The 22,199-nt window shown below is 36.1% G+C and overlaps 1 protein-coding gene and 1 long non-coding RNA gene across 33 annotated transcripts in view; one reads left to right on the forward strand and one right to left on the reverse strand.

Moving 5' to 3' along the window:
- The window catches only part of ACOXL (acyl-CoA oxidase like), a 518,534-nt gene that overhangs the window by 434,049 nt on the left and 62,286 nt on the right, over positions 1 to 22,199 (forward strand). Inside the window, exon 17 of the mRNA XM_074209273.1 lies at positions 18,792 to 18,862. Within this exon, the coding sequence (XP_074065374.1) occupies positions 18,792 to 18,862 (71 nt within the window). The remainder of the gene's footprint in view (positions 1 to 18,791; positions 18,863 to 22,199) is intronic.
- Positions 1 to 22,199, reverse strand: part of LOC141504332 (uncharacterized) — a 1,263,877-nt gene that overhangs the window by 142,791 nt on the left and 1,098,887 nt on the right. The window lies entirely within an intron of this gene.

Genomic DNA, 22,199 nt, shown 5'->3' on the forward strand with positions numbered 1-22,199 from the left:
GCTCTTGGAGGTGGGAGGAATTCCCCATACTGATGAAATTTCCCTAGGAAAAGGCCTTCCATATTTTGTCATTGTTGTGACCTGTACCTCTGATTTAATCACTGAAAAGCTTGCTGGTGAGGAATCTCCTTCCACAAAGTATAAATAGTCATGTCTTCTGTAATTTATGCTTAGAAGGTTCTTTAGGGCACTAAGAGATAAAGAGGCTCATCTACAGTCACATTTCTAATGTGTATCAGAGGTTAGGCTTGATTTTAAGTCTTCCAGACTAAAAGACTGGTCTTCTATCCATAGAACTCACATTTACCCAATACCTTAAGGTATAAAAAGCCATTGGAGTAAAGGTATTTGTACTTTTCAAAAGTAGTTATTGCTCTCATCTTTTTTCTTTTATATTTCTGAAGGTTAGGATTCAATACTCTTTTGGCCTTGTCTCATTTGTACTGCATTCCTAGAGGGAAGAAGGCAGAAAGAACCAAGCACAATTGCAATATTTTTACATTATTGCATCACCTTCCACTACTCCCATCTTGACTCCCATTGGTCAGGTTTCCACCAAAATCTTCTTGGCCAAAGAGTACCAATCTCTACCATTTTCTTTTCTCCCTCTTGTTTACTGCAAGTCAATGGACAAATCATTTCTTCCTGTTTTTCTCTCTGCTTTATCACTTTTTCTTGAGGGGTGGAGGTGGGGGAATTCTATTGATTTCACTCAAGTTCCAAAAATCAGTGCTTTTTCATGCTCTCTATTCAAAAGACCATGTAGCAGGGAGTCTGTGATCATTCACCTTAAAGGGCATATAACCCTAAGCAGCTGCCAGGCTCAGCACTAATGGGATGAGAGGTAAAGATATGTGGGTGACCTAGGAGAAGAGGAGGATCATTGTACATTTCCATACCCTGTCTACTCACTGGAACAGATCACATGGGATGGACAAAGAAAAAAAGGTAAATGGTGTATACCCACATGCCACCCCAGAACCTGACATTACACACAAGCATCTAGTTGCCATAAGGGAAAAAATGTTTCAAATCCCTATTCGCTTTTCTGTCTCTGTGTTTACTCTGAAAACAAAGCTGAAATTCTTTCTGAAAAAAAATTTTTTTTTTATCATTTCTTTGTTATGTTGTGGAAGAAGATGTGGGTGGGAGAATTCAGAAACCTAGAGTAACAGCCACTACAGAAAAACAATCCCAGAAGTGCTGTCATTGCTCAGAGTGAGAAAATGTTAACAAGTTACTGCACAACCCATGTAGAAATTGATGATGGAGAAGCATCACAATGAGTTTTCAAGTTCACAGGAATGCACTACAAATGAGATAAGGCCAAAAGAGTGTTGAATCCTATTCTTCAGAAATATAAAAGAAATAGATGAGAGCAACAATTTTATTTTTTAAATGTACCAATACCTTTGATCCAATGATTTTTTTAAAATACTAGGTAATTATTTAAAGAAGGTAAAACTCTTGGCAGTCACCTCCAAGGTGCCAAGATATCAATAACTAGCAAATACCCCATTTGAGAATGTACAAATAGCCCCTGGAAGGAAGGGGAGAGAGATGACCATGAAGTATTGCCTCAGATCATCTCAGAAATTTGTTCATGGGGATAGAACAGGTCAGGACCTAGTAATGGATCCAATTTTGACAGGTGAAAGTTTTCCAGTCAATTAGCAAACTTTTTTTATTAAGCATCTGTTCTATTGTTCTAAGTTGTGGAGAATGCAAGGAAAGATAAGAATTGGTTCCTCTATTCTCATGTTTTAATGGTAGAAACAACTTTTAAATAACTGAGTTAATCGTGCAAGAGATATACAAAGTGAAAGGGAGGGCTTCTGGAGGTGGGAGAAGGAACTGGAAAAGGCATTCAAAGAAGGTCTAGTATGTTGTGGTTCATTTTTCAAAAAGGACCAGACTTCAGAGGGTGATGCCTTGATTTGTAAGTGAATTGAGCTAGAGATGTGCAAAGATATCAGCCTCACTGGCTCCTCCAGAGTCATTCTGTGACAAGATGCAATGGAAGGACTTGGCCTTTTTAAGCTTAGGTCTTTGCCAGGTCTCAGTTTCTCTGAGGCAACACCCAGGCTAGGTAAGAACTGAGGTAAAAAGATGACCTACTTTGCCTTCACAAAATAATCAATCAGGCAGGGGAAGACCCTCAAAGTTTCTGACCAAAATAGAAACAATTACTATTTATACTCACTCTAACCTATCAAAATCCTAACAATGATCAAAAGAGACTTGGTCTGAAGACTTTTATTGGCCAATCAGTGAGAGCCAGAATGATTTGGGCTTCAATTCATTGTTAAGTAGCTCCTTTTGAATCTCCATGGGCTTTATCAATGAGTTGAACCTTGAAGGAAGTGGGGGAAACTATACAGTGGAGGTGGAGGCATGAACATAGGATTAGAAGGAACATAATTATTAAAGAGAATTAAATATCGAACAGAGACCTTCATAATTCATTCCAGATGTAACAAGGGAGCCACTGGAGCTCAAAGAGCAGGGGGTGACATGGTACACCTACACTTTAGAAGATTCAGTTGGGCAACTGGAGTCAAGGATAGATTGGAAATGGGGAAAGATTTGAGGGAAGAAGACCTCTAAGAAGGCCATTGTAGTAGTCCAAGCTGATGAGGGTCCAAATGGGTTATGGCCATTTAAACAGAGAGAAGGGAGTGCATAAGAGAGACATTGTGAAGGGATGCATAGGGAGATCCACTCTTACAAACAACATGGTGTATTAGATAGAAGGCTGAATTTGAAGTCCAGAAAGATTGGGGTGCAAATTCTGATTCAAACATTTACTAATTATGCCGCTACAGACAAATCATTTAATTAAACTTTCTTGAGTCTCAATTTCTTCATCCATAAAGTGAGGATAATAATAGCACCATCTAACATGTTTGCTTTGAAGATAAAATATCACAATATACATAAAATTGACTGGCACCAAAGATTGATAGAGGAATAACATACTAGCATGACTCTGAGCAAATCATTTAACTACTAACTGCCTCAGTTTCCTAATCTGTTAGATGGGAACAATAGGAGTACCTACCTGCTATTGTTATTGTAAGATAAAATAATTATAAAGAATACAATCCTTAAAGCACTATATTAATGCTATTATAATTATTGCTGTTACTAAAGCTCTCTGAAAACCTTAAAGCACTTCACATACCAGCTATTACTATTATTATTTATAATTAGAGGGCTTTGACCAGTCTGGGGCTACTCAATTCATTTTAGAATCTCAGACTAGGATAAAAGGTCTCTCGCTGAGTGTCTTTTATTCTTCTTAGTTTTTCCATTTGAATTGTTGTTGAAATAGTTTTAGTCATGTTTTACATTTTGTGATCCCGTTTGGGATTTTCTTGGCAAAGATACTGGAGTGATTTTCCATTTCCTTCATCAGCCCATTTTATCGATAAGGAAATTGAGGTAAATAGGGTTAAAGTGACTTACCCAGAATGACCCTGCTAAGAAGAATCTGAGGCAGGACTTGAACTCAGGAAGATGAGTCTTCCTGACTCAAGGATCTAGCCACTGCTCCGCCTACCTGCCCAAACAGTGGACCCTATCTAATTATGACCTTTGCCAATCCAGTCATTCCCTGTATCTAGTACTTCCTGTTGCTGAGAACCAAGGAAACCTAGGCCTTCCACTTTGGAAGATGATCCATTTTCTATTCCAATACACAAATACCCCAATTTAGTTGAAAGATTTGGCTCTCCTCTTGGACACCAGTCCTGAAGATTCCCAGCTGCTTGGACTCCCCTGAGGGGACATTTTCTTCACTCAAACTCTTGTACTCTAAAGTAATAAAGCAGCTCAGAGTTATAGGTATACCTATTAAGCAATGGGTTTACTTACACAGCTGTACAAAGATACATAAGGAGCCTGGTTTCTGGGAGGAGGAGGCTCCCTTGTCTGCAAAGGAATGATGAATAAGCCTTGGTAGAGGTAAATGTTCATTCCATCAAGTCTGAGAAAAAAGCAAGGAAGCCCCTCCTTTCCAGATGGATACCTGGCTGAGGACCTGCACTTGAACCCCAGGTCACCCACCTGGGAACAGAAGAGGAGGTAGGGAGATTCCTTTATCAGCCCTTGACAGATGTACCAGGTTTAAGTCAATTTTTGGCTTACCACAGCAATACACCAACTCTTGTCAAGTCTGCCTCCATGAGATTGTATGCCCACCCCCCATTTCTTCACTCACACAGCTGCCTCCTGGCTTCCAGACCTTTAGAGACTCTTACTTTGATTATCAGCATAATTTTCTAATTGATTTCCATGCTTTAAATCACTTCTCTCTCTGTCTCTCTCTGTCTCTCTGTCTCTCTGTCTCTCTGTCTCTCTCTCTCTGTCTCTCTCTCTCTGTCTCTCTCTCTCTCTCTCTCTCTCTCCAGGCCAGCTTCCACATAGTTACCCAAATAATGTTTTTAAGGCACAGATCAAACTGAGTCACATCCCTTCTCAACAAACTCCAAAAGCCCCCTATTATTTTTAAGATCAAATATAAACTCTTCTTTTTGACAATTAAATTCCTTAAAAACTTAGGTTTTGCCTATCTCTCCTTTAGGTCGCTAGTTGGTACAATGAATGGAATGCTAGGCCTGGAGTCAGGAAGATTCATCTTCCTAGGTTCAAATCTGGCCTAAGTAATGACTAGTTATATGAACAAAAGCAAATCTCTTCATCCAGATCTCCTAGGTTTCCTCATCTTAAAATGAACTAAAGAGGGAAATGGCTAACCTCTCCAGTATCTTTATCAAGAAAACCCCAAAATGGGGTCATGAAGAGTTGGACATGACTGAACAACAAATCTCCAACTTATTATAAATTATTCCCCTTCATATACTATTTGGTTTAGCCAAACTTATTTTCCTCACATGTAATACTCTGTCCCACATCCTCCATGCCTAGAATATACTCCCTTCTCATTTCTGATGGAGAATTCCTAGTTTTCTTGAAAGCTCACTCATATCATTTCTGTGTGGTCTTTCCTGATACCTTCCTCAGCTGCTAGTGCCCACTCCCCCAAATATCTTGCATTGATTTTATATATGTATATATGATTTTATATATGTATGTGTATATATTGTCTCTCCAATAGAATATTAGCTTCTTGTGGAAAGGGACTATTTTATTGTCTTTGTTTCTTCAGTGTTTAACACAGTATCTGTGCCATAATAAACACTTAAATGTCTGTTGATTGAATGATTGACAGATTTACACATGCTAAGGCTGGATTGAAGGTCCAGGTGGGATATCTTTCCTGTCAGATCACAGAAGAATCAGCTCTAAAAGGGGAAGGTTCATGTTGGCGAGGGATGATCTTGCTATCCTCAACATGGACTCTTCATCTTCTGTCAAGCCAGTTGTACCCCATAATGGGGACAGAGGTCCAGGAACCAGGACTCTTGACCAGATGAACAAAAATTCCAAGGCAGAATTTCTGAATTCCACAATCCAGTGGAAACCCCTAGAATAAGATGAACCAATCACCTTCCTTGAAGTTCAGTCAGCCATTGTGTGTGTACTTCCTTACATAGAAAAATTAATGAATGATTTTGATTCTTTTCTTTTTTTATTTTTTCTTTCCTGGAATTTTCATTTTGTTTTTTTTAAGCAAGTATATATATATATAAATTTAGGCTCCAGACAATCTGAAATACACTGGACTCAAGTTTCTCATGGATGTCAATAGTTTCCTTCCATAAGTCACTGGAAAAAATATTGGGCTTAGAATCAGAAGATCTAGATTACAAGTGACTTTGCTTCTTACTACCTGTGTAAACTTGGGAAAGTCTTGTAAACTCTGGGTCTCAGTTTCCTCATTTGTAACATGAGAGGATTGGATAAGATGTCTTCCAATGTACCTTCCAGCTCTAAATCTAAAATCCTAAACTCCTTTATTTCATTTTCTTTTTCAAGTTCCTAGGGTTTTTTTTCTTTTCTTATTTCCCTCTCTAAATCAAATTGCTACGCAGCTAGGTAGCACATGGCTTGAAATCAGGAAGATTTAATGTCTCAAATATTTACTTTGCCCTGAGCAAGTCATTTAAGTTCTCTCAAACTCAGTTTCCTAATTTGTAAAATGGTGATAATAATAGTATCTAGTTGGATGGCTGAGTGGCTAGACTATCAAATCTAAAAACTAGAAGGAAGACTCACCTTCCTGAATTTAGGGTCTTCACAGAATTTAGCACCATTTTCCTCCTTATTTAGCTTTGTGATTCTGTCAAATCACTTAATCCTGTTTGCCTCTGTTTCCTCACCTGTAAAATGAGTTGGAGAAGGAAATGGCAAAACACTGTAGTATCTACCAAGAAAACCCCAAGTGGGGTCACAGAGAGTCATTCACAATTGAAAACAACTGAATCACAAAAATCCAACTGGGTAGTTGTGATAAAAAATGAGTTAATGTATAAAATGCTTTACAAGTCTCATAGTCCTGTATGAATTCTAACTCTAGTTATTGTTGAAATTATTAGTATTATAAACACCATCATCTCCCCTCTCCTAAAAACACCACCCATACTAGCAGATCCCTATCTACACCCAAATCAATTGAGTGTTCACTTCGATTCATGGCCCATGAAAGAACTACCAGAACTAAGGTTATGAATGATCCTAATCATTCTCAAATCCTTGTTTTCTTTTTTTAATTTGCTAATAGATCATTTCTTTAAAAATTCTAGAATCTAAATATCCAAAAGAATAGGGTCCTATCCTAAGCAGCTTGTTACAGTGTAATAAGACTACTATTTGTAGATTTGAAATTATGCAAATCACTTGTTTAATTGGAAGTAAATTTGACTAACTGTAGACATAAAAACCACAGAAAAAATTTGTGACTATAGCAACTTAAAGGAAACAAGACTGTGTCATCACTCAGTCAGTGTTTGTTTATCTCTCATTTGCATATAGGTCAACTAGGTTGCACAGTGGATAGAGCACAGGCCTTGGATTCAGGAGGACAGGATTTAGGACGATAGTTCAAATCCAACCTCAGACACTTGCCATTTACTAACTGTACAACCTTGGGCACGTCACTTAACCCTGACTGCCTCACTTCCAGGACCATCTCCAGTACTGATTCATATCTGGTCACTGGACCCAGATGGCTCTGGAGAAAATGAGACTGGTGTCTTAGAAGAGCACTCCCTCACTCAAATCTGATTCACATGCTTGTCATCCTTCCTGATGTTGTGGTCTTCTTCAAAAATGAAGGACAAACATCATTATTATTTATTTGTATTCGACTAGTTATTTAACCTCTGGACATCAGTTTTCTCCTCTATGAAATGACAGGGTTGTACCAGTTGAACTCTGAAGTACATTCCAGCTATAAAAACATCTGGATAAGACTTTAAGGATTACAGAGTGCTTTGCAATTATTATTTCATTTGATCCTCATAACAATCTTGGGTGAAGGGGCTATCTGATCCAAGACTGCATTTGAACTGAGGTCTTCCTGAATCCAGATCTAGTGCTCTATCCATTACCCACCTGACTTCCTTAGTATGTGTAAGAATCTATGAAAATAAATCAACAGTTCTTGAAGCTGTGAACTCATCCAACCTTTCTGGAGAGCAACTTGGAATTATGCCCAAAGGGCAACAAAAATGTGCATACCCTTTGATCCAGCAATACCACTACTGGGCCTATACCCTGAAGAGATTTTGAAAAAGGGTAAAAACATCACTTGTACAAAAATATTTATAGCAGCCCTGTTTGTGGTGGCAAAGAATTGGAAATTAAGTGAATGTCCTTCAGTTGAGGGATGGATTAACAAACTGTGGCATATATATGTCATGGAACACTATTGTTCTATTAGAAACCAGGAGGGATGGGAATTCAGGGAAGCCTGGAGGGATTTGCATGAACTGATACTGAGTGAGATGAGCAGAACCAGAAAAAACATTTTACACCCTAACAGCAACATGGGGGTGATGATCAACCTTGATGGACTTGTTCATTCCATCAGTGCAACAATCTGGGACAACTTGGGGCTATCTGTGATGGAGAATACCATCTGTATCCAGAGAAAGAATTATGGACTTGGAACAAAGACCAAAGACTATTACCTTCAAATTAGAAAAAAAAAAAAACCTGTTACCTTATTATGTAATTTTACTATCTCATACATTATTTTTCTTCCTTAAGGACATGATTTCTTTCTCATCACATTCACCTTAGATCAGTGTATACCATGGAAACAATGTAAAGACTAACAGAATGCCTTCTGTGGGGGTGGGGGAGGGAAGCAAGAACGGGGAGAAAATTTAAAACTCAAAATAAATAAAATCTTTCTAAATGAAAAAATAACAAAGAAAGGTAGTTAATATATCCCAGAAAGAAAAGAAAATAAATCAACAATGAAAGAAAGGTTTTTGTTTTTAAAAGAAGAGAAGGAAATTAGGTTTACTATATCTTTATTATCTTAATCATTTTCATTCACTTGTATGTAGTTTCCTCATCTGTAAAGAAGAGAGTCTGCTCTAGAGGATTAAAGAATTCCATTTTTCTCCAAACCTTGTGTGACCCACTAGAATATACATTCAGTGCCCTGTATCTCAGGGTTTTGTAGGGTCTTCATAGAATTTAGCACAACTTTCCTCCTTACAAAATAGAGGCCAGATAAACATAACATTAACATGAATGTATTAACAAATGCTAATGTTTGGAATAAAGGAATAGTATTCAATAAAGTATATCCTTGATTTCTTTTTATATTTTAATTTCTGAGGTGAACTATTTGAGATTGTGGTTTAAGGAACACTTTTTTTGCATTAAGCAAGACCCTTCTAATGTCAGAAAAAGAAATTCAAGAAGCCATCACTGAACTCCCTAAGAAACAATCTCCAGGGCCAGATGGATTCACAAGTGAATTCTATGAAACATTTAAGGAACAATTGATTCCAATTCTATATAAACTCTTTAGAAAAATAGGTGAAGACAGAACTCTGCCTAACTCTTTCTATGACACCAATATGGTGCTGATAGTTAAACCAGGAAGAGTTAAAACAGAGAAAGAAAATTATAGACCTGTCTCCCTGGTGAATATAGATGCCAAAATCTTAAATAGAATCTTAGCAAAACAATTACAAGTTATCACTAGGATAATACCCTATGACCAAGTAGGATTTATTCCAGGGATACAGGGTTGGTTTAATAGGAAAACTGTTAGTATAATTAATTATATCAATAACAAACCTATCAGAAATCATATGATTATATCAATAGATGCTGAAAAGGCTTTTGACAAAATACAGCATCCATTCCTACTAAAAACACTAGAGAGTGTAGGAATAAATGGTTTGTTCCTTAGAATAATAAGCAGTATCTATCTGAAACCATCAACAAGCATTATATGCAATGGGGATAGGCTTGAGGCATTCCCAGTAAGATCAGGGGTGAAACAAGTATGCCCATTATCACCACTGCTATTCAATATTGTATTAGAAATATTAGCCTCAGCAATAAGAGAAGAAGGAATTAAAATTGGGAAGGAAAAGACAAAACTCTCACTCTTTGCAGATGACATGATGGTATAACTAGAGAATCCCAAAAAATCACCTAAAAAACTACTTGAAATAATTAGTAACTTTAGCAAAGTCACAGAATATAAAATAAACCCTCATAAATCCTCGACATTTCTATATATGACTAGCAAGATACAGCAGAAAGAGCTAGAAAGAGAAATCCCATTCAAAGTAACCTCAGACAATATAAAATACCTGGGAGTCTATCTGCCAAGGCAGACTCAAAAACTTTTTGAAAACAATTTCAAAACACTTCTCACACAAATAAAATCAGATTTAAATAACTGGGCAAACATCAACTGCTCATGAATAGGCCAAGCTAATATAGTAAAAAATGACAATTCTACCAAAACTAAATTATCTGTTTAGTGCCCTACCAATCAAAATTCCAAAAACAAATTACTGTGAGTTAGAAAAAGTTGTAAGTAAATTCACATAGAGAAATAAAGAGTCAAGAATTTCCAGGAATTCAATGAAAAAAAAGTGCAAAAGAAGGTGGCTTAGCATTACCAGATCTAAAATTATATAAAAAGCATTGATCATCAAAACTGTCTGGTATTGGCTAAGAAACAGACTGGTGGAATAGATTAGGTGCAATAGCAGGAAATGATTATAGTCTATTGTTTGATAAACCCAAAGAGTCCAGCTATTGGGATAAAGACTCTCTCTTCCATAAAAACTGTTGGGAAAATTGGAAGTTAGTATGGAAGAAACTTAGATTAGACCAACACCTCACACCCTATACCAAGGATAAGATTAAAATGGATACAGGATTTAGACATAAAAAATGATATTATAAGCAAACTTGAAGATCAAGGAGTAGTTTACCTGTCAAATCTATGGAAAGGGGAGCAGTTTATGACAAAGTAATAGATGGAGAACATCATTAAAAACAAACTAGATAATTTTGATTACATTAAATTAAAAAAGCTTTTGCACAGACAAAACCACTGTAACCAAGATCAAAAGAAATGTAGTAAATTGGGAAACAATTTTTACAACTAGTATTTCTGACAAAGGACTCATTTCTAAAATTTTCAAAAAAAAGCCATTACTCAATTGACAAATGGTCAAAGGATATGCAAAGGCAATTTACAAATGAGGAAATCAAAGCAATTCATAGTCTTGAAAAAAATTGCTATAAATCATTACTTATTAGAGAAATGCAAATTAAAGCATCTCTGAGATACCACCTCACCCCTCTCAAACTGGCCAATATGACCAGAAAGGACAATGATCAATGTTGGAAGGGATGTGGGAAATCTGGGACACTAATACATTGTTGGTGGAACTGTGAACTCATCCAACCTTTCTGGAGAGCAATTTGGAATTATGCCCAAAGGGCAACAAAAATGTGCATACCCTTTGATCCAGCAATACCACTACTGGGACTATACCCTGTAGAGATGATGAAAAAGGGTAAAAACATCACTTATACAAAAATATTCATAGCAGCCCTGTTTGTAGTGGCAGAGAATTGGAAATTAAGTAAATGTCTTTCAATTGAGTAATGGCTTAACAAACTGTGGCAAATATATGTATATATATATATATATATACATATATATATGTATGTATGTATATATATATATATATAATATATAAAATATATGTATATGTATACATGTCATGGACCACTATTGTTCTATTAGAAACCACGAGGGATGAGAATTCAGAGAAGCCTGGAGGGATTTGCATGAACTGATGCTGAATGAAATGAGCAGAACCAGAAAAACATTGTATACCCTAACAGTAACATGGGGGTGATGACCAACCTTGATGGACTTGCTCATTCCATCAGTGCAACAATCAGGGACAATTTTGGGGTATTTGCAATGGAGAATACCATCTGTATCCAGAGAAAGAATCATGGAGTTTGAACAAAGTCTATAATCTTTAATTTAGAAAAAAAAAATCTGTTATCTTATTATGTAATTCTGCTATCTCTTATACTTTATTTTTCTTCCTTAAGGATATGATTTCTCTCTCACACATTCAAGTTAGATCAATGTATACCATAGAAACAATGTAAAGACTGGCAGACTGCCTGGGGGGGGGGGGGAAGGAAGATTGGGGGAAAAATTGTAAAACTCAAAATAAATAAAATCAAAGAAAAAAAAAAGAAAGACCTTTCTAGGAAAGATAATCAGATTTCTATTCAACATTTATGGTAGGCCTGATTCCTTTTTGATTTTGAGGGAGGTGTTACCATTCCATTCAATAAAGAACTATTGAGGTTGTCTCTATGTCAAATACTGTGTTAGTCATGATGAGGTAACCAACAGTCATATAAGACAGTTCTATCCTCAAAGAGGGCTCAGTCCCAATGGAGAAAAATGGAATAGTTAGCAAAAAACGCAATGATATACACTGTAAATTTCCTCCAAATATACCCCAAGTTTGACTACACTAGTTGCTCAATAACCAGAAGAGAATAATGGGTAAGGGGAGGATTCCACAAGGTCCTGAATAGAATGAGTAGGATTTGAATACATTAGGGAGATGGGGAAGGAATTCCAGAAAGAACAAGGAAGCAAGGCAGAAAAGCTATGGCATCTATGAAGAGTCTATTCATCTAGCTAAGGCAGAGTTACTTAAATATTTGCTATAAAATTCTCATAAAATTGGTATCTGTAACACATGTGTGATGGACACACATAGGTTCAATATGAGACTGTTTTCATGTTCTTCACTATAAAGTGTTGTTGTTTTTCCTTACTTTGCAAAGAAGACCAATGACATCAGGATGGTAATTTCTTGACTTGCAAGTGAGTTTGATTTAAGTGAGGCAGAGCTGTGCAAAGTTGTCAGCTTCATTCTCTCTTCTAGAGTCATCAGGGTCCAGTGGCAAGATATCAATCAGGATGCCTGGAGGTGACCCCAGATGCAGTGGGAGACCTTGGTCTTTTTAAGCTTAAGGTTTTTCTCAGTTTGTCTGAGTCAATGCACATTCAGTGATTAAGGCTCCATAAGAAATGAGGCAAAAAATTGCCTCTTTTACCTAGTTAAAAAAAAATCAATCTGAGGAAGATGCTCAAAGTTTTTGGCCAGACCAAAAAAATAAAAAGCTATTTACCTATTTACACTCACTCTGAGCCATCAAAACCCAAACAACTGCTATGAAGTGGAAAAAAAATGAGAGTCTGAATAAGTAGATTGTAGAGATAAGATAGGGTTGAATGATAAAACATTGATAAGTGTATTGTTTCTTGATATACTATCACAATTGTCAGGATAAAGAGTGTAAGCTTAAGCCTATAGATAAAGTTTTGCAGTTTGAACAGGAAAGTGACATGAAGATAGTAGTGGCTATAGATAAGGAGGTAGCCTCTTTCCCCTCCAGTCCTATCCATAATGCTGTGGGATCACATATCCTATGTGTCTCACTTATCCTAGAAAAAGAGGTCTTATAGGAAACTGTATAGAAAGAAAGGAGGAACTCTTAGATATTTTAGAAAAAAGAATTATAGTAATTAACATGAAAAATGGGAGAGAGAATAATAATAATAATTATTATTATTTATGTGGTGCTTTAAAGTTTATAAAGCACTTCATATATGCTAATTCATTTGATCCTCACAAGAATCCTATGAGGTATTGTCCCCATTTTACAGAAGAAGGAACTGAAGTATGGTGTGATTTGTCCAGAGTTACATATCTAGTAAATGTCTCAGGTAGGATTTGAGTTATGGTCTCTCCTGATTCTTAGTCCAGTGTTCTATCCACTGAACCAACTAATTAAATATTAATTCAGTGAAATTAAGAGACTAGAAAAAAATTTTGGTGGCATTCATAGAAATGGAAGGTAGAAAAAGAATAGGCAGATAAGTCAGTAAGCTTAAGGAAGTTGATGAATTTGATTTGGGGCATACTTAGTTCAAAGTAACAGCTGGATACACAAGTGAAGATTCCTATAAACAGTTTGAAATATAGGACTATAGATTGGAGAAGTTGGCAGGCAAGTTGTACAGATTTGGAAGTCATTGGCATAGAGACAGTAGTTAAAGAATAGATGAGGTCTTCAAGGTGACAAGGTTTGCGTTTCATATGCCACGTGCTCTAAACAAAATATAAAGCCTTACCTAAACAAATTGTTAATCTTGAAAAGGTGTCTAAACATTACTTCCCTCACCTCAGACATTAGCCAGAGTTCATTCTTTAGTCATGTCATAGCATGTTATAGCTAGAATCTAAACCATGACTAATGTCAACATTAGCTAATGTTGACCTTCCTAGCTATATTCATTGGTTAATATCCAGAAGGTTTGTAAAGATATAACTTACATAAATTATCTGGATAATTTAACAATTTATTCCAACAGATTCTTATCAAGTACCTGCTATGGGCTAGGTGTTGTGCTATAACATTAATGCATTTTTTTCCATATTTAACTTTTTAGTTAGTTCAATTTGATTCATTTCAAGATTATTTTAGGACTTAGAATAACACTTAGCCATTCTCAACCACATAATGGGTACTTAATAAATGCGTATTGGCTTACTGATTATAGTTAAGTTTGGCCTTAGTTAAATATTTGCTATAATATTCTCATTTTAGGGATATTGGAGTGTTTAAGTATGTAGGTTAAGTATGCGATTGTTTTCATAGACTGAGGAAAAAGAGTGTTTAGAGTTGAAGTTTAAAGGATGTGATTTGTCACATGGAGGATAAACTATGATGTCATTTATCATGTCAAATGGAAGATTCTGTTTGATTAATTTGGGATGGTGTATGCAATATAACAGAGTCGTAATAATAAGGAGAGGCATGATGTGGCATCAGAAGGCACATTGGATTTAAAGCCAAGGGCCTATGTTTGAATCACAACTTTGCTGTCATCTACAAGACCTTGGACAATTTATTACATCTCCCTGGGAATTAGTTTCTTCATATATAAAGAGATTACACTGAGCCCTAACTTTTCTTCCAGCTTTAATCCTATGATCCATGTGATAATGGCAGAATGAAAGACGGTATTGATGCTGAGGATAAAAAGCTATTTCATATGTGGCTAAGCTAGTCTGAATGCCAATAGTTAAGTATGAAGCCCATTTGAGTTTGGAGATGACTGGGAGTATGTATCATACTTTGACCCAGACTCTGCTGAGGGCCAATTGTAATCTCCAGGTTTAAATGTATTTACTATATGGTAATTTTTCCTGGTCATCACAGTCCTTTCTCTCCACAGCTTCCTTCTTAATGGGAGTGTTTTCAAAGTAAACAAATAGATTTGATCACAGTGAATAGAGTGGAATAGAAATTTCAATGAAAATAGAGATATAGGGTCTTCCCCTCAATTTCCTCAGCTATAAAAATGAAAATGATAATACTTTTTTAAACCTAATTTCCAGAGTTGTTAGAAATCACTCAGTGCATCATAAAGCTCTAAATATGTGAGTTATTTTTAGAGGGGGGGAGGGGGAATTTTGGTTTATTTACTTCATTTATACTACCTTGTTATGATAGAACATGCTACATAAATAAATAGCATCACCAGAAGAATATTGGTGTTAAAAAGATATACTTTTGAATGAAGGAGCAGATTGGATTGTCAAAAGCACTGTACAGTTTCCCATATGCAATCTAGTGTGTCCTCTTCCTCCTATTCATTCCCTCTTCCTCCTTTTGAATTCTAGACCTAGTTTTTGGTCCATCTGTATTGCCTGTCCAAGATATATGTTCTCATTCAATAGGCTTCCTTTCCAATCAAAATGGGTGAGTGACCCAAAGGGCAATGAGAGTTGCATGGTAGGAGTAAATATACTGAAGAACATCACCAATGACGTCTGTAACAACTGGCATAAAAGACACAATACAGGAAATATGTTATCAAAAAAGAAGGTTGGTCAGACATCTAGTGAAAGCCAAGGATTGAAACCATACGGGCTACACTGATAACCAGAGAATGTTCAAAGACCAGAGTTGGGCTTCTTAATCTGGAGTCCTTGAAGGTTAAAAAAAAATTTTATAACCATACTCCAATATAATAAATTTCTTTTGTAATCCTACACATTTTATTTTGTGCATTTAAAGAAAGATATGATTGTGAAAAGAAACTCATACACTTTACCAGACTGTCAGAGTCTCATGACACACACAATAAGATTAAGGATGCCTGAACTAGAGGAAAGCCTCCATTGTGTTGGGTAACTTTTCTAAGGAGGAATTATGGAGAGACATAAATAAAGACATGAGTAAATATAACAAAGTATACGTAAACATAGATAAGTTACAATTTGTACCCTTGAAGAGAATGTTCTCCTAAACAAGATCATGGATCTATATTGATGTTATGCTACATTCTTTTTAAGTAAAGGATGAGATTTATACTGTTTTTTTCCCCAACTCTCACTACTTTTACCCCCATGGGAATAGCCAGAACCCTTGTTCTATCTCATTGGTATCCCTATATTGTTGAAGATGCAGGAAGGAACTCTTAACTTCCTCTACTCTCTGATCTTCCTCTTGTTATGTCTTTGCTCCTGCCTTTAATGCTTCTCTCCCATGTGCTATTAGGGGATGTCATTTTTAAAATAGCTCTGCTGTTTAGTCCATCCAGACTTTCTAGACCTCAGAGAAATTGAGTCTGAGAATGATAGAAATTTAGTCTTGGACATAGTTTACCACAGTACTCCTGAGAGAGAAGCAGTGAATATTTGCTCTGAGTAATTACTTATGGTGATTCACTACTTATAAATTGTACTCAGGAATGAGAAACCATTAATAGGTGTATATTTTAGTCATACATTGTGAATGAAGAAGGAAGCACAGGACCTGTTGTCTAAATTACAGCCTCACATGGTGTAGCCAAAGACTGGCAATAGGTGGCTAGCAAATATTTTTATTCCATTGAAACTAAAAATTCCAATGAAAATCTTTTTTACAAAAAGCTTAGGCAAACTACTGATACCATTGTATATTAGTCAACTGTCTTACCAATGAAAAATGAATATAGCCTATTAAGTTCATTTTAGTTTTTAAAGAACAACAACAGTCTCATAGGTTTTCAAATTCAACTGTAGAAATATAGGGTGGGAGAGGTATGGCTAGACTAAAGGTCAGATGCAAAAGAATGTGGTTTTGGGTGGCCTGCAGGCTCTATATGAGTCAACAATGGGATGTGGCAACCAGAAAGATAAAGCTATCTTTGGCTGAATTAAGAGAAGTATCACATCCTAAGAAGTATCACTGTGATAGTCCCATAGTGCTGTGCTTTAGATCATGTCTAAATATTATTCAATTTTGATTACCAGATATAAGGAAAAATATTGACAAATGAGAACTTGTTCAGAATGGCTTGGCACCAAGGTCAAAGGCCTTAAGACCATCTCATAAGAGGATAATTTCAGGAACTGGGAGTGTCTAGCTTGGAAAAGATAAGATTTAAGGAGATGAGATAAGGGGAAAGTGGTGACTGTTGTCAAGTATCTGCAGGGCTAATTTAGGAAAGAGATATGTAAGCAAAAGGTAGAAGTTGCAAAAAGGCAGACTTTGGTTCAGTTTAAAGATAATCTTCCTAAAGGTTATAACTTTTTAAAAGTGGAGTGGGTTGCCTTGAGAGACTGAGGATTCTTCCTTCCTTAAAGTCTTCAGGCAAAGACTGGATGATTGTCAAGGCTTTATTAGAGGGAGTTACTGCCTGTGTGCACAAGGCACAAGGTCTCTTCTAATGCTAAGATTGTGCAAAATATTTTTTTAACTAGAGAAGTATTTGTGGAAATTTCATGACGAATTGAAATGTATTTTAAATTAATTCACATTTTTTAACTTTTCTTCTTGTTATTCAGTCATTTTCAGTCATGTTTGACTCCTCATGATCCCATTTGGGATTTTCTTTGGCAAAGATACTGCAATGGTTTGCCATTTCCTTCTCCATAACTTTTCTTGCCTTTTCTTTAAAAAGAATAACTTGGGGCAGCTAGGTGGCACAGTGGATAGAGCACTGGCCCAGGTCAGGAGGACCGGAGTTCAAATCTAGCTTCATACACTTAATAATTTTTTAGCTATGTGATCTTGGGCAAGTCACTTAACCCCATTCTCTTGCAACTCCTCCCCTTAACCCCTTAACCCCTTAACCCAACCCAACCCCTTAACCCCTCCCCACTCAAAAAAATGACATCCTTCATTTTAGATAGCATACATCAGTGGAAAGACTGATGTGCAAATATTTTGAGGTTTTTCAGAATTCTTCTGAAGGAAGACAGAACAGAATAAAACAACAGATTTGAAGTCACAAAGACCTGGATTCAAATACTGCTTTATATACATTTTTTTATACTTTTTTTTTTGCAAGGCAAATGGAGTTAAATGGCTTGCCCAAGGCCACACAGCTAGGTAATTATTAAGCGTCTGAGACTGGATTTGAACCCAGGTACTCCTGACTCCTGGGCTGGTGCTTTATCCACTGTGCCACCTAGCCACCCCCAAATACTGCTTTAGATGCATACTAACAGCATGACCCTGGATATTACTTCTCTGAACTTTCATTTCCTTATCTATAAAATTAAGGAAATTAAGGCACCTACCTCATGGAGGATCAAATGAGATAATACATATATATATTATATATATATATATATGTATATATATATATATATATATATATATATATGAGCACTTTAGAAACCTTAAAGTACTATTTAAACATAAACTATTATGATCTTCCTTAAAAAAAAATCAGAGGAAAATGTTGTCATACTACCAGGAAAGGAACTGAAGATGGACTTGGGCTCAGAAAACTCAGTGATAATAATGTTGGTGGTTTCAGTGGACAGAGAATCAACTGGTCTTATAAACTTTGTGCTAGTGCAAAGCTTCCTCACACTAATTATATGTTTTCTATATAGAGGATATTCTCTATTCCTGTGTCCATGAGAGACAAGTTTGGATCACATGTCCAAAAAAATGATATCCCAAACATACCAAATACTTGACAAGAGTTTTATTTTATTTTTTCTTTCATCATTATTTGACAAGTAAGTAAATACTTACTATGTGTAAAACACCAGGAATTTTTTAAAGGGTGGGGGGCGGTGGAGAGGAGGAACCAGTCTCTGACCTCAAAAAGTATACATTATTGTATTGTTGTTTCTACAGAGAAAACTGAAGAATGATGTGGTAGTTGATGTCTTTTAGATGGTAGATGTAGTTAACAACATAAATGCTCCTCTTTCCCACAAAAATGAAAACTTAAAAAAAAGTAAACTAATTCACCATTTTAATTTCTTTTTTTTCAGTTACTTTAGAACAGTTCTCCTTAGCAGTGGGGAGCTGCCCTGTTCCAGAGGACCAGACTTTGTTAATGAAGGTAGGTTATCAGATAAAGTGCTTATTTTCTTAAAGCCTCCTAGCATTTTTATTGCTCTGAGGATAGTTTCATTTTACAAGAGGGAGTAAATTTATCATCTCTGAATTTTTACACTCTGTGGGGATAAACTTGTCATCGACGAGTAGGAGGGTTTCTGGTTAATGAGCACAAGTGCTGCCTGTGGAGTTCATGAGAGTGACAGGAAAGTGGTTGTCAAATACTAGCAGGGAATTTGTTTAATTCTCAGGAGATCTCAGTTGGTTCTATTTAAACTAATCTGACAATGTCTTGACTTTTTTTTTTTAGCAGATTTATGAGAGCTGGCCATGTTTCATGTCTTCTACTATACTTTTTAATTAAGGCAAGGGGTTTCAGTGTGTCCCTCATCTTCACTTTTGTGTCTACAATGAATTGCCAATACAAATTAGATGGCATGTATTGCTGATGGAATTGTTGTCACTGAGGGAAACTGCACAGCTTTATTCATCCTCAACCACAATTATTTTATTTTTTAAAATTTCTTCCAGATTAAAAAAAATGTTCTACTATCCCCAACATTTAGGTTGAATGCAATGCTAAATCCAAAACACAACACATATAAATTAATTAAAACTATGCTGTGGAATAATTTGGTCACAAACAGAGAATAAAAAGAAGCTTGTAGAGGAATGCAGATGAAATTATTAAACTGTTATAGATTATAGCAAAATCACATACATGTACATAATATTTATTCTTTGCCACCAATGACATCAAGATAATATATCTATCATTAACTTGGTACATAAACATTTCACTACTGACAGTTCTAACATTGTCCTATTAATAAAATAGTGTCTCTGTCCATCAAACCAGGAGCTAAATCCTATAATCAAATGCTAGAATAGACTTCTAATAACTGTGGAAAAATTAATTAAAAATAGAATGGCTCTATAAATAGGTTTTAAGTAATTTGTTTGAGAAAAGATATTTTAGGTCTGTCCATTTAAAAACTTTTGACATTTAATAAACCAGCAATGTTGATAATATTAAACCTCTACATTCATGATGATGTATTTTGAAGCAAAAATGTATAGGCCTTATGTACAATTTTTATTTCTGAAAATTAGGCCTATTTAATAGAAGCCTGGGCAGCTAGTTAGTGAAGTAGATAGAACATCAGAACTTGAATAAGTAAGACCTGAGTTCATATTTGGCCTCAGACATGTACTAGCTGTATGACCCTGGGCAAGTCACAACTCAGTTTCCTCAACTATAAAATGAACTAGAGAAGGAAATGGCAATAAAAGAAACCCTAAATGGGGTCACAGAGTCTAACACTACTGAGTTGAACATCAATAATAAAATGGAAGACTATTCTGGGTTGGCCATACCTACATCCAACAAGATCCATTTAAAATCCAAAAAGGTACATTGTGAGCAGAATTCTGCTCTTCATTAGCAAAGAAGTCATCCAGCTTTACTCAAAGTTTAAAAGATTCCCTATTTGGCTCTTTGTCTGTGGCCTTGGACAAATTACTTCACTTCTCAGGGCAATAGCTTTCTCATCTGAAAAAATGAAGACTCTGACAGGATTCCCCAAGATGTTTTACAGCTCTAAGATCGTCTGACCCAAGTAGACAAGTCACACAGTCACAGAATTTGAGAGTTAAATAGGGTCTCAGAGTCATCCAGACCAGCCCAAACCCAAAGGAGTTCCTAATGTTAAGTGTTCATCCAACCTCTACTTGAAGAATTTTATTGAAGAGGGATTCACCATCAAGTCACAATCTCTCTGAGACTTAGTTTCCTCATCTGTGAAATGGAGTTAATAATACCTGTTGTATACCAACAAGGCTGTTGTAAGGGAAAAATGAGATAGTATAGCAAATGGGCTTAATGTTAAGGAGATGTGGATATATCAGGTATCATTGCTTCTCTTTCTTTCTTAAAATTTATTTTTCATATTTTTTATTATTTTTTTCTTCTTCCCTGCTTACTCTTTAGGACTTTCGGGAGCACACAGTCATACATTGTTTAATCTCAAAGTTGTCACCATTTAGAACTAAAGGGCTTTCTGATCCCCCCCCCGCTCTAATTCATCCATGGTCACACAGAGGAGGCCAATCATCTAACCCCTCTTAGCTTCTATTTTCTTATCTGTAAAATGGGTGGTACTAATACCTGTAATAGTTATTCTGTAGGATTTTTGTGAAGCTCAAAATAGATGATGTGTGAAAAACACTTTACAGGTTTTAAAGAACTGTCGTAGAACTGTCAATCATCATGGTTGCATGAGAAATACCATGTTGTAGGAGGGCAGATCACTGTGATGGAACATGGAAATGAACTTCTGACCATCAGTTAACTTTATGACTTTGGACAAGTTCCTTTACCTCCCTGGGTCTCAGTTTCAGAATCTATATTTAAGGTTCTTAGACTAGGCCTTAAAGTCTCTTTTTAGCTCTATATTTTGACTGTAAATGATTTTCTCTTCATTGATTTTTAGACTGTTCCAACTGACTCTATGCCAACAACTTGGTTAACTAAGAAGAGCTAATATTTACAAAGCATTTTAAAGTTTGCAAAGTACTTTATAAATACCAGTAAGTCAATAAACATTTATTAGACACCTACTATATGTCAGACACTATACTAAAGACTAGGGGTACAAAGGAAGGCTAAACTAAATAGATAAATAAAGACCAAAAAGGAGTTCATAATTTAACAGGGGAGACATTATGCAAAAAACTATGTACAAAAAAAATATTCAGGATAAATTGGAGATCATCAGTAATGAAGGCACTAACATTAAGAGTATTGACTAAAGTTGGAGATAGAGTATCTCATGGGAGAAGAAAAGGAAACCAGGGATTACTGCATCAAAGAATACCTGGCAGAAGTAGGATATGCCAAGCAGAAGACTTTGTATTGATTCTGGAGGTGATAACAGGAGGGGGAGAGAGAGAGACAGTGACAAAGACAGAGACAGAGAGACAAAGAGAGACAGAGAGAGAGAGAGAGAGAGAGAGAGAGAGAGGTGGGGAGTGGGGGTGGGGGAGATAGACAGACAGACCTAAAGACCTAAGATTTAGGAAGTTCACTTTGGCAGTTGAGTGGAGAATTCAAATGAATCCCTTGAGACAAGAGACCAACATTATGTTATTTCAATAGTCTATAGGCATGAGGTAATGGGGATCCAAACCAGGGTGATGACAGAGTCAGAGGAAAGAATTGAATGTAATCAACAGACCTTAGTAACAGATTGGATATAGGGTATGAGAGAGTGAGGGTTAGAGGATGACACCTGGGTTGTTACATGGGGTGCTCTCTTGATGTCAGGGCTTGCAAAACTTTT

The sequence above is a fragment of the Macrotis lagotis genome, chromosome 1, assembly GCF_037893015.1.
Source record: "Macrotis lagotis isolate mMagLag1 chromosome 1, bilby.v1.9.chrom.fasta, whole genome shotgun sequence".
Taxonomy (NCBI): Eukaryota; Metazoa; Chordata; class Mammalia; order Peramelemorphia; family Peramelidae; genus Macrotis; species Macrotis lagotis.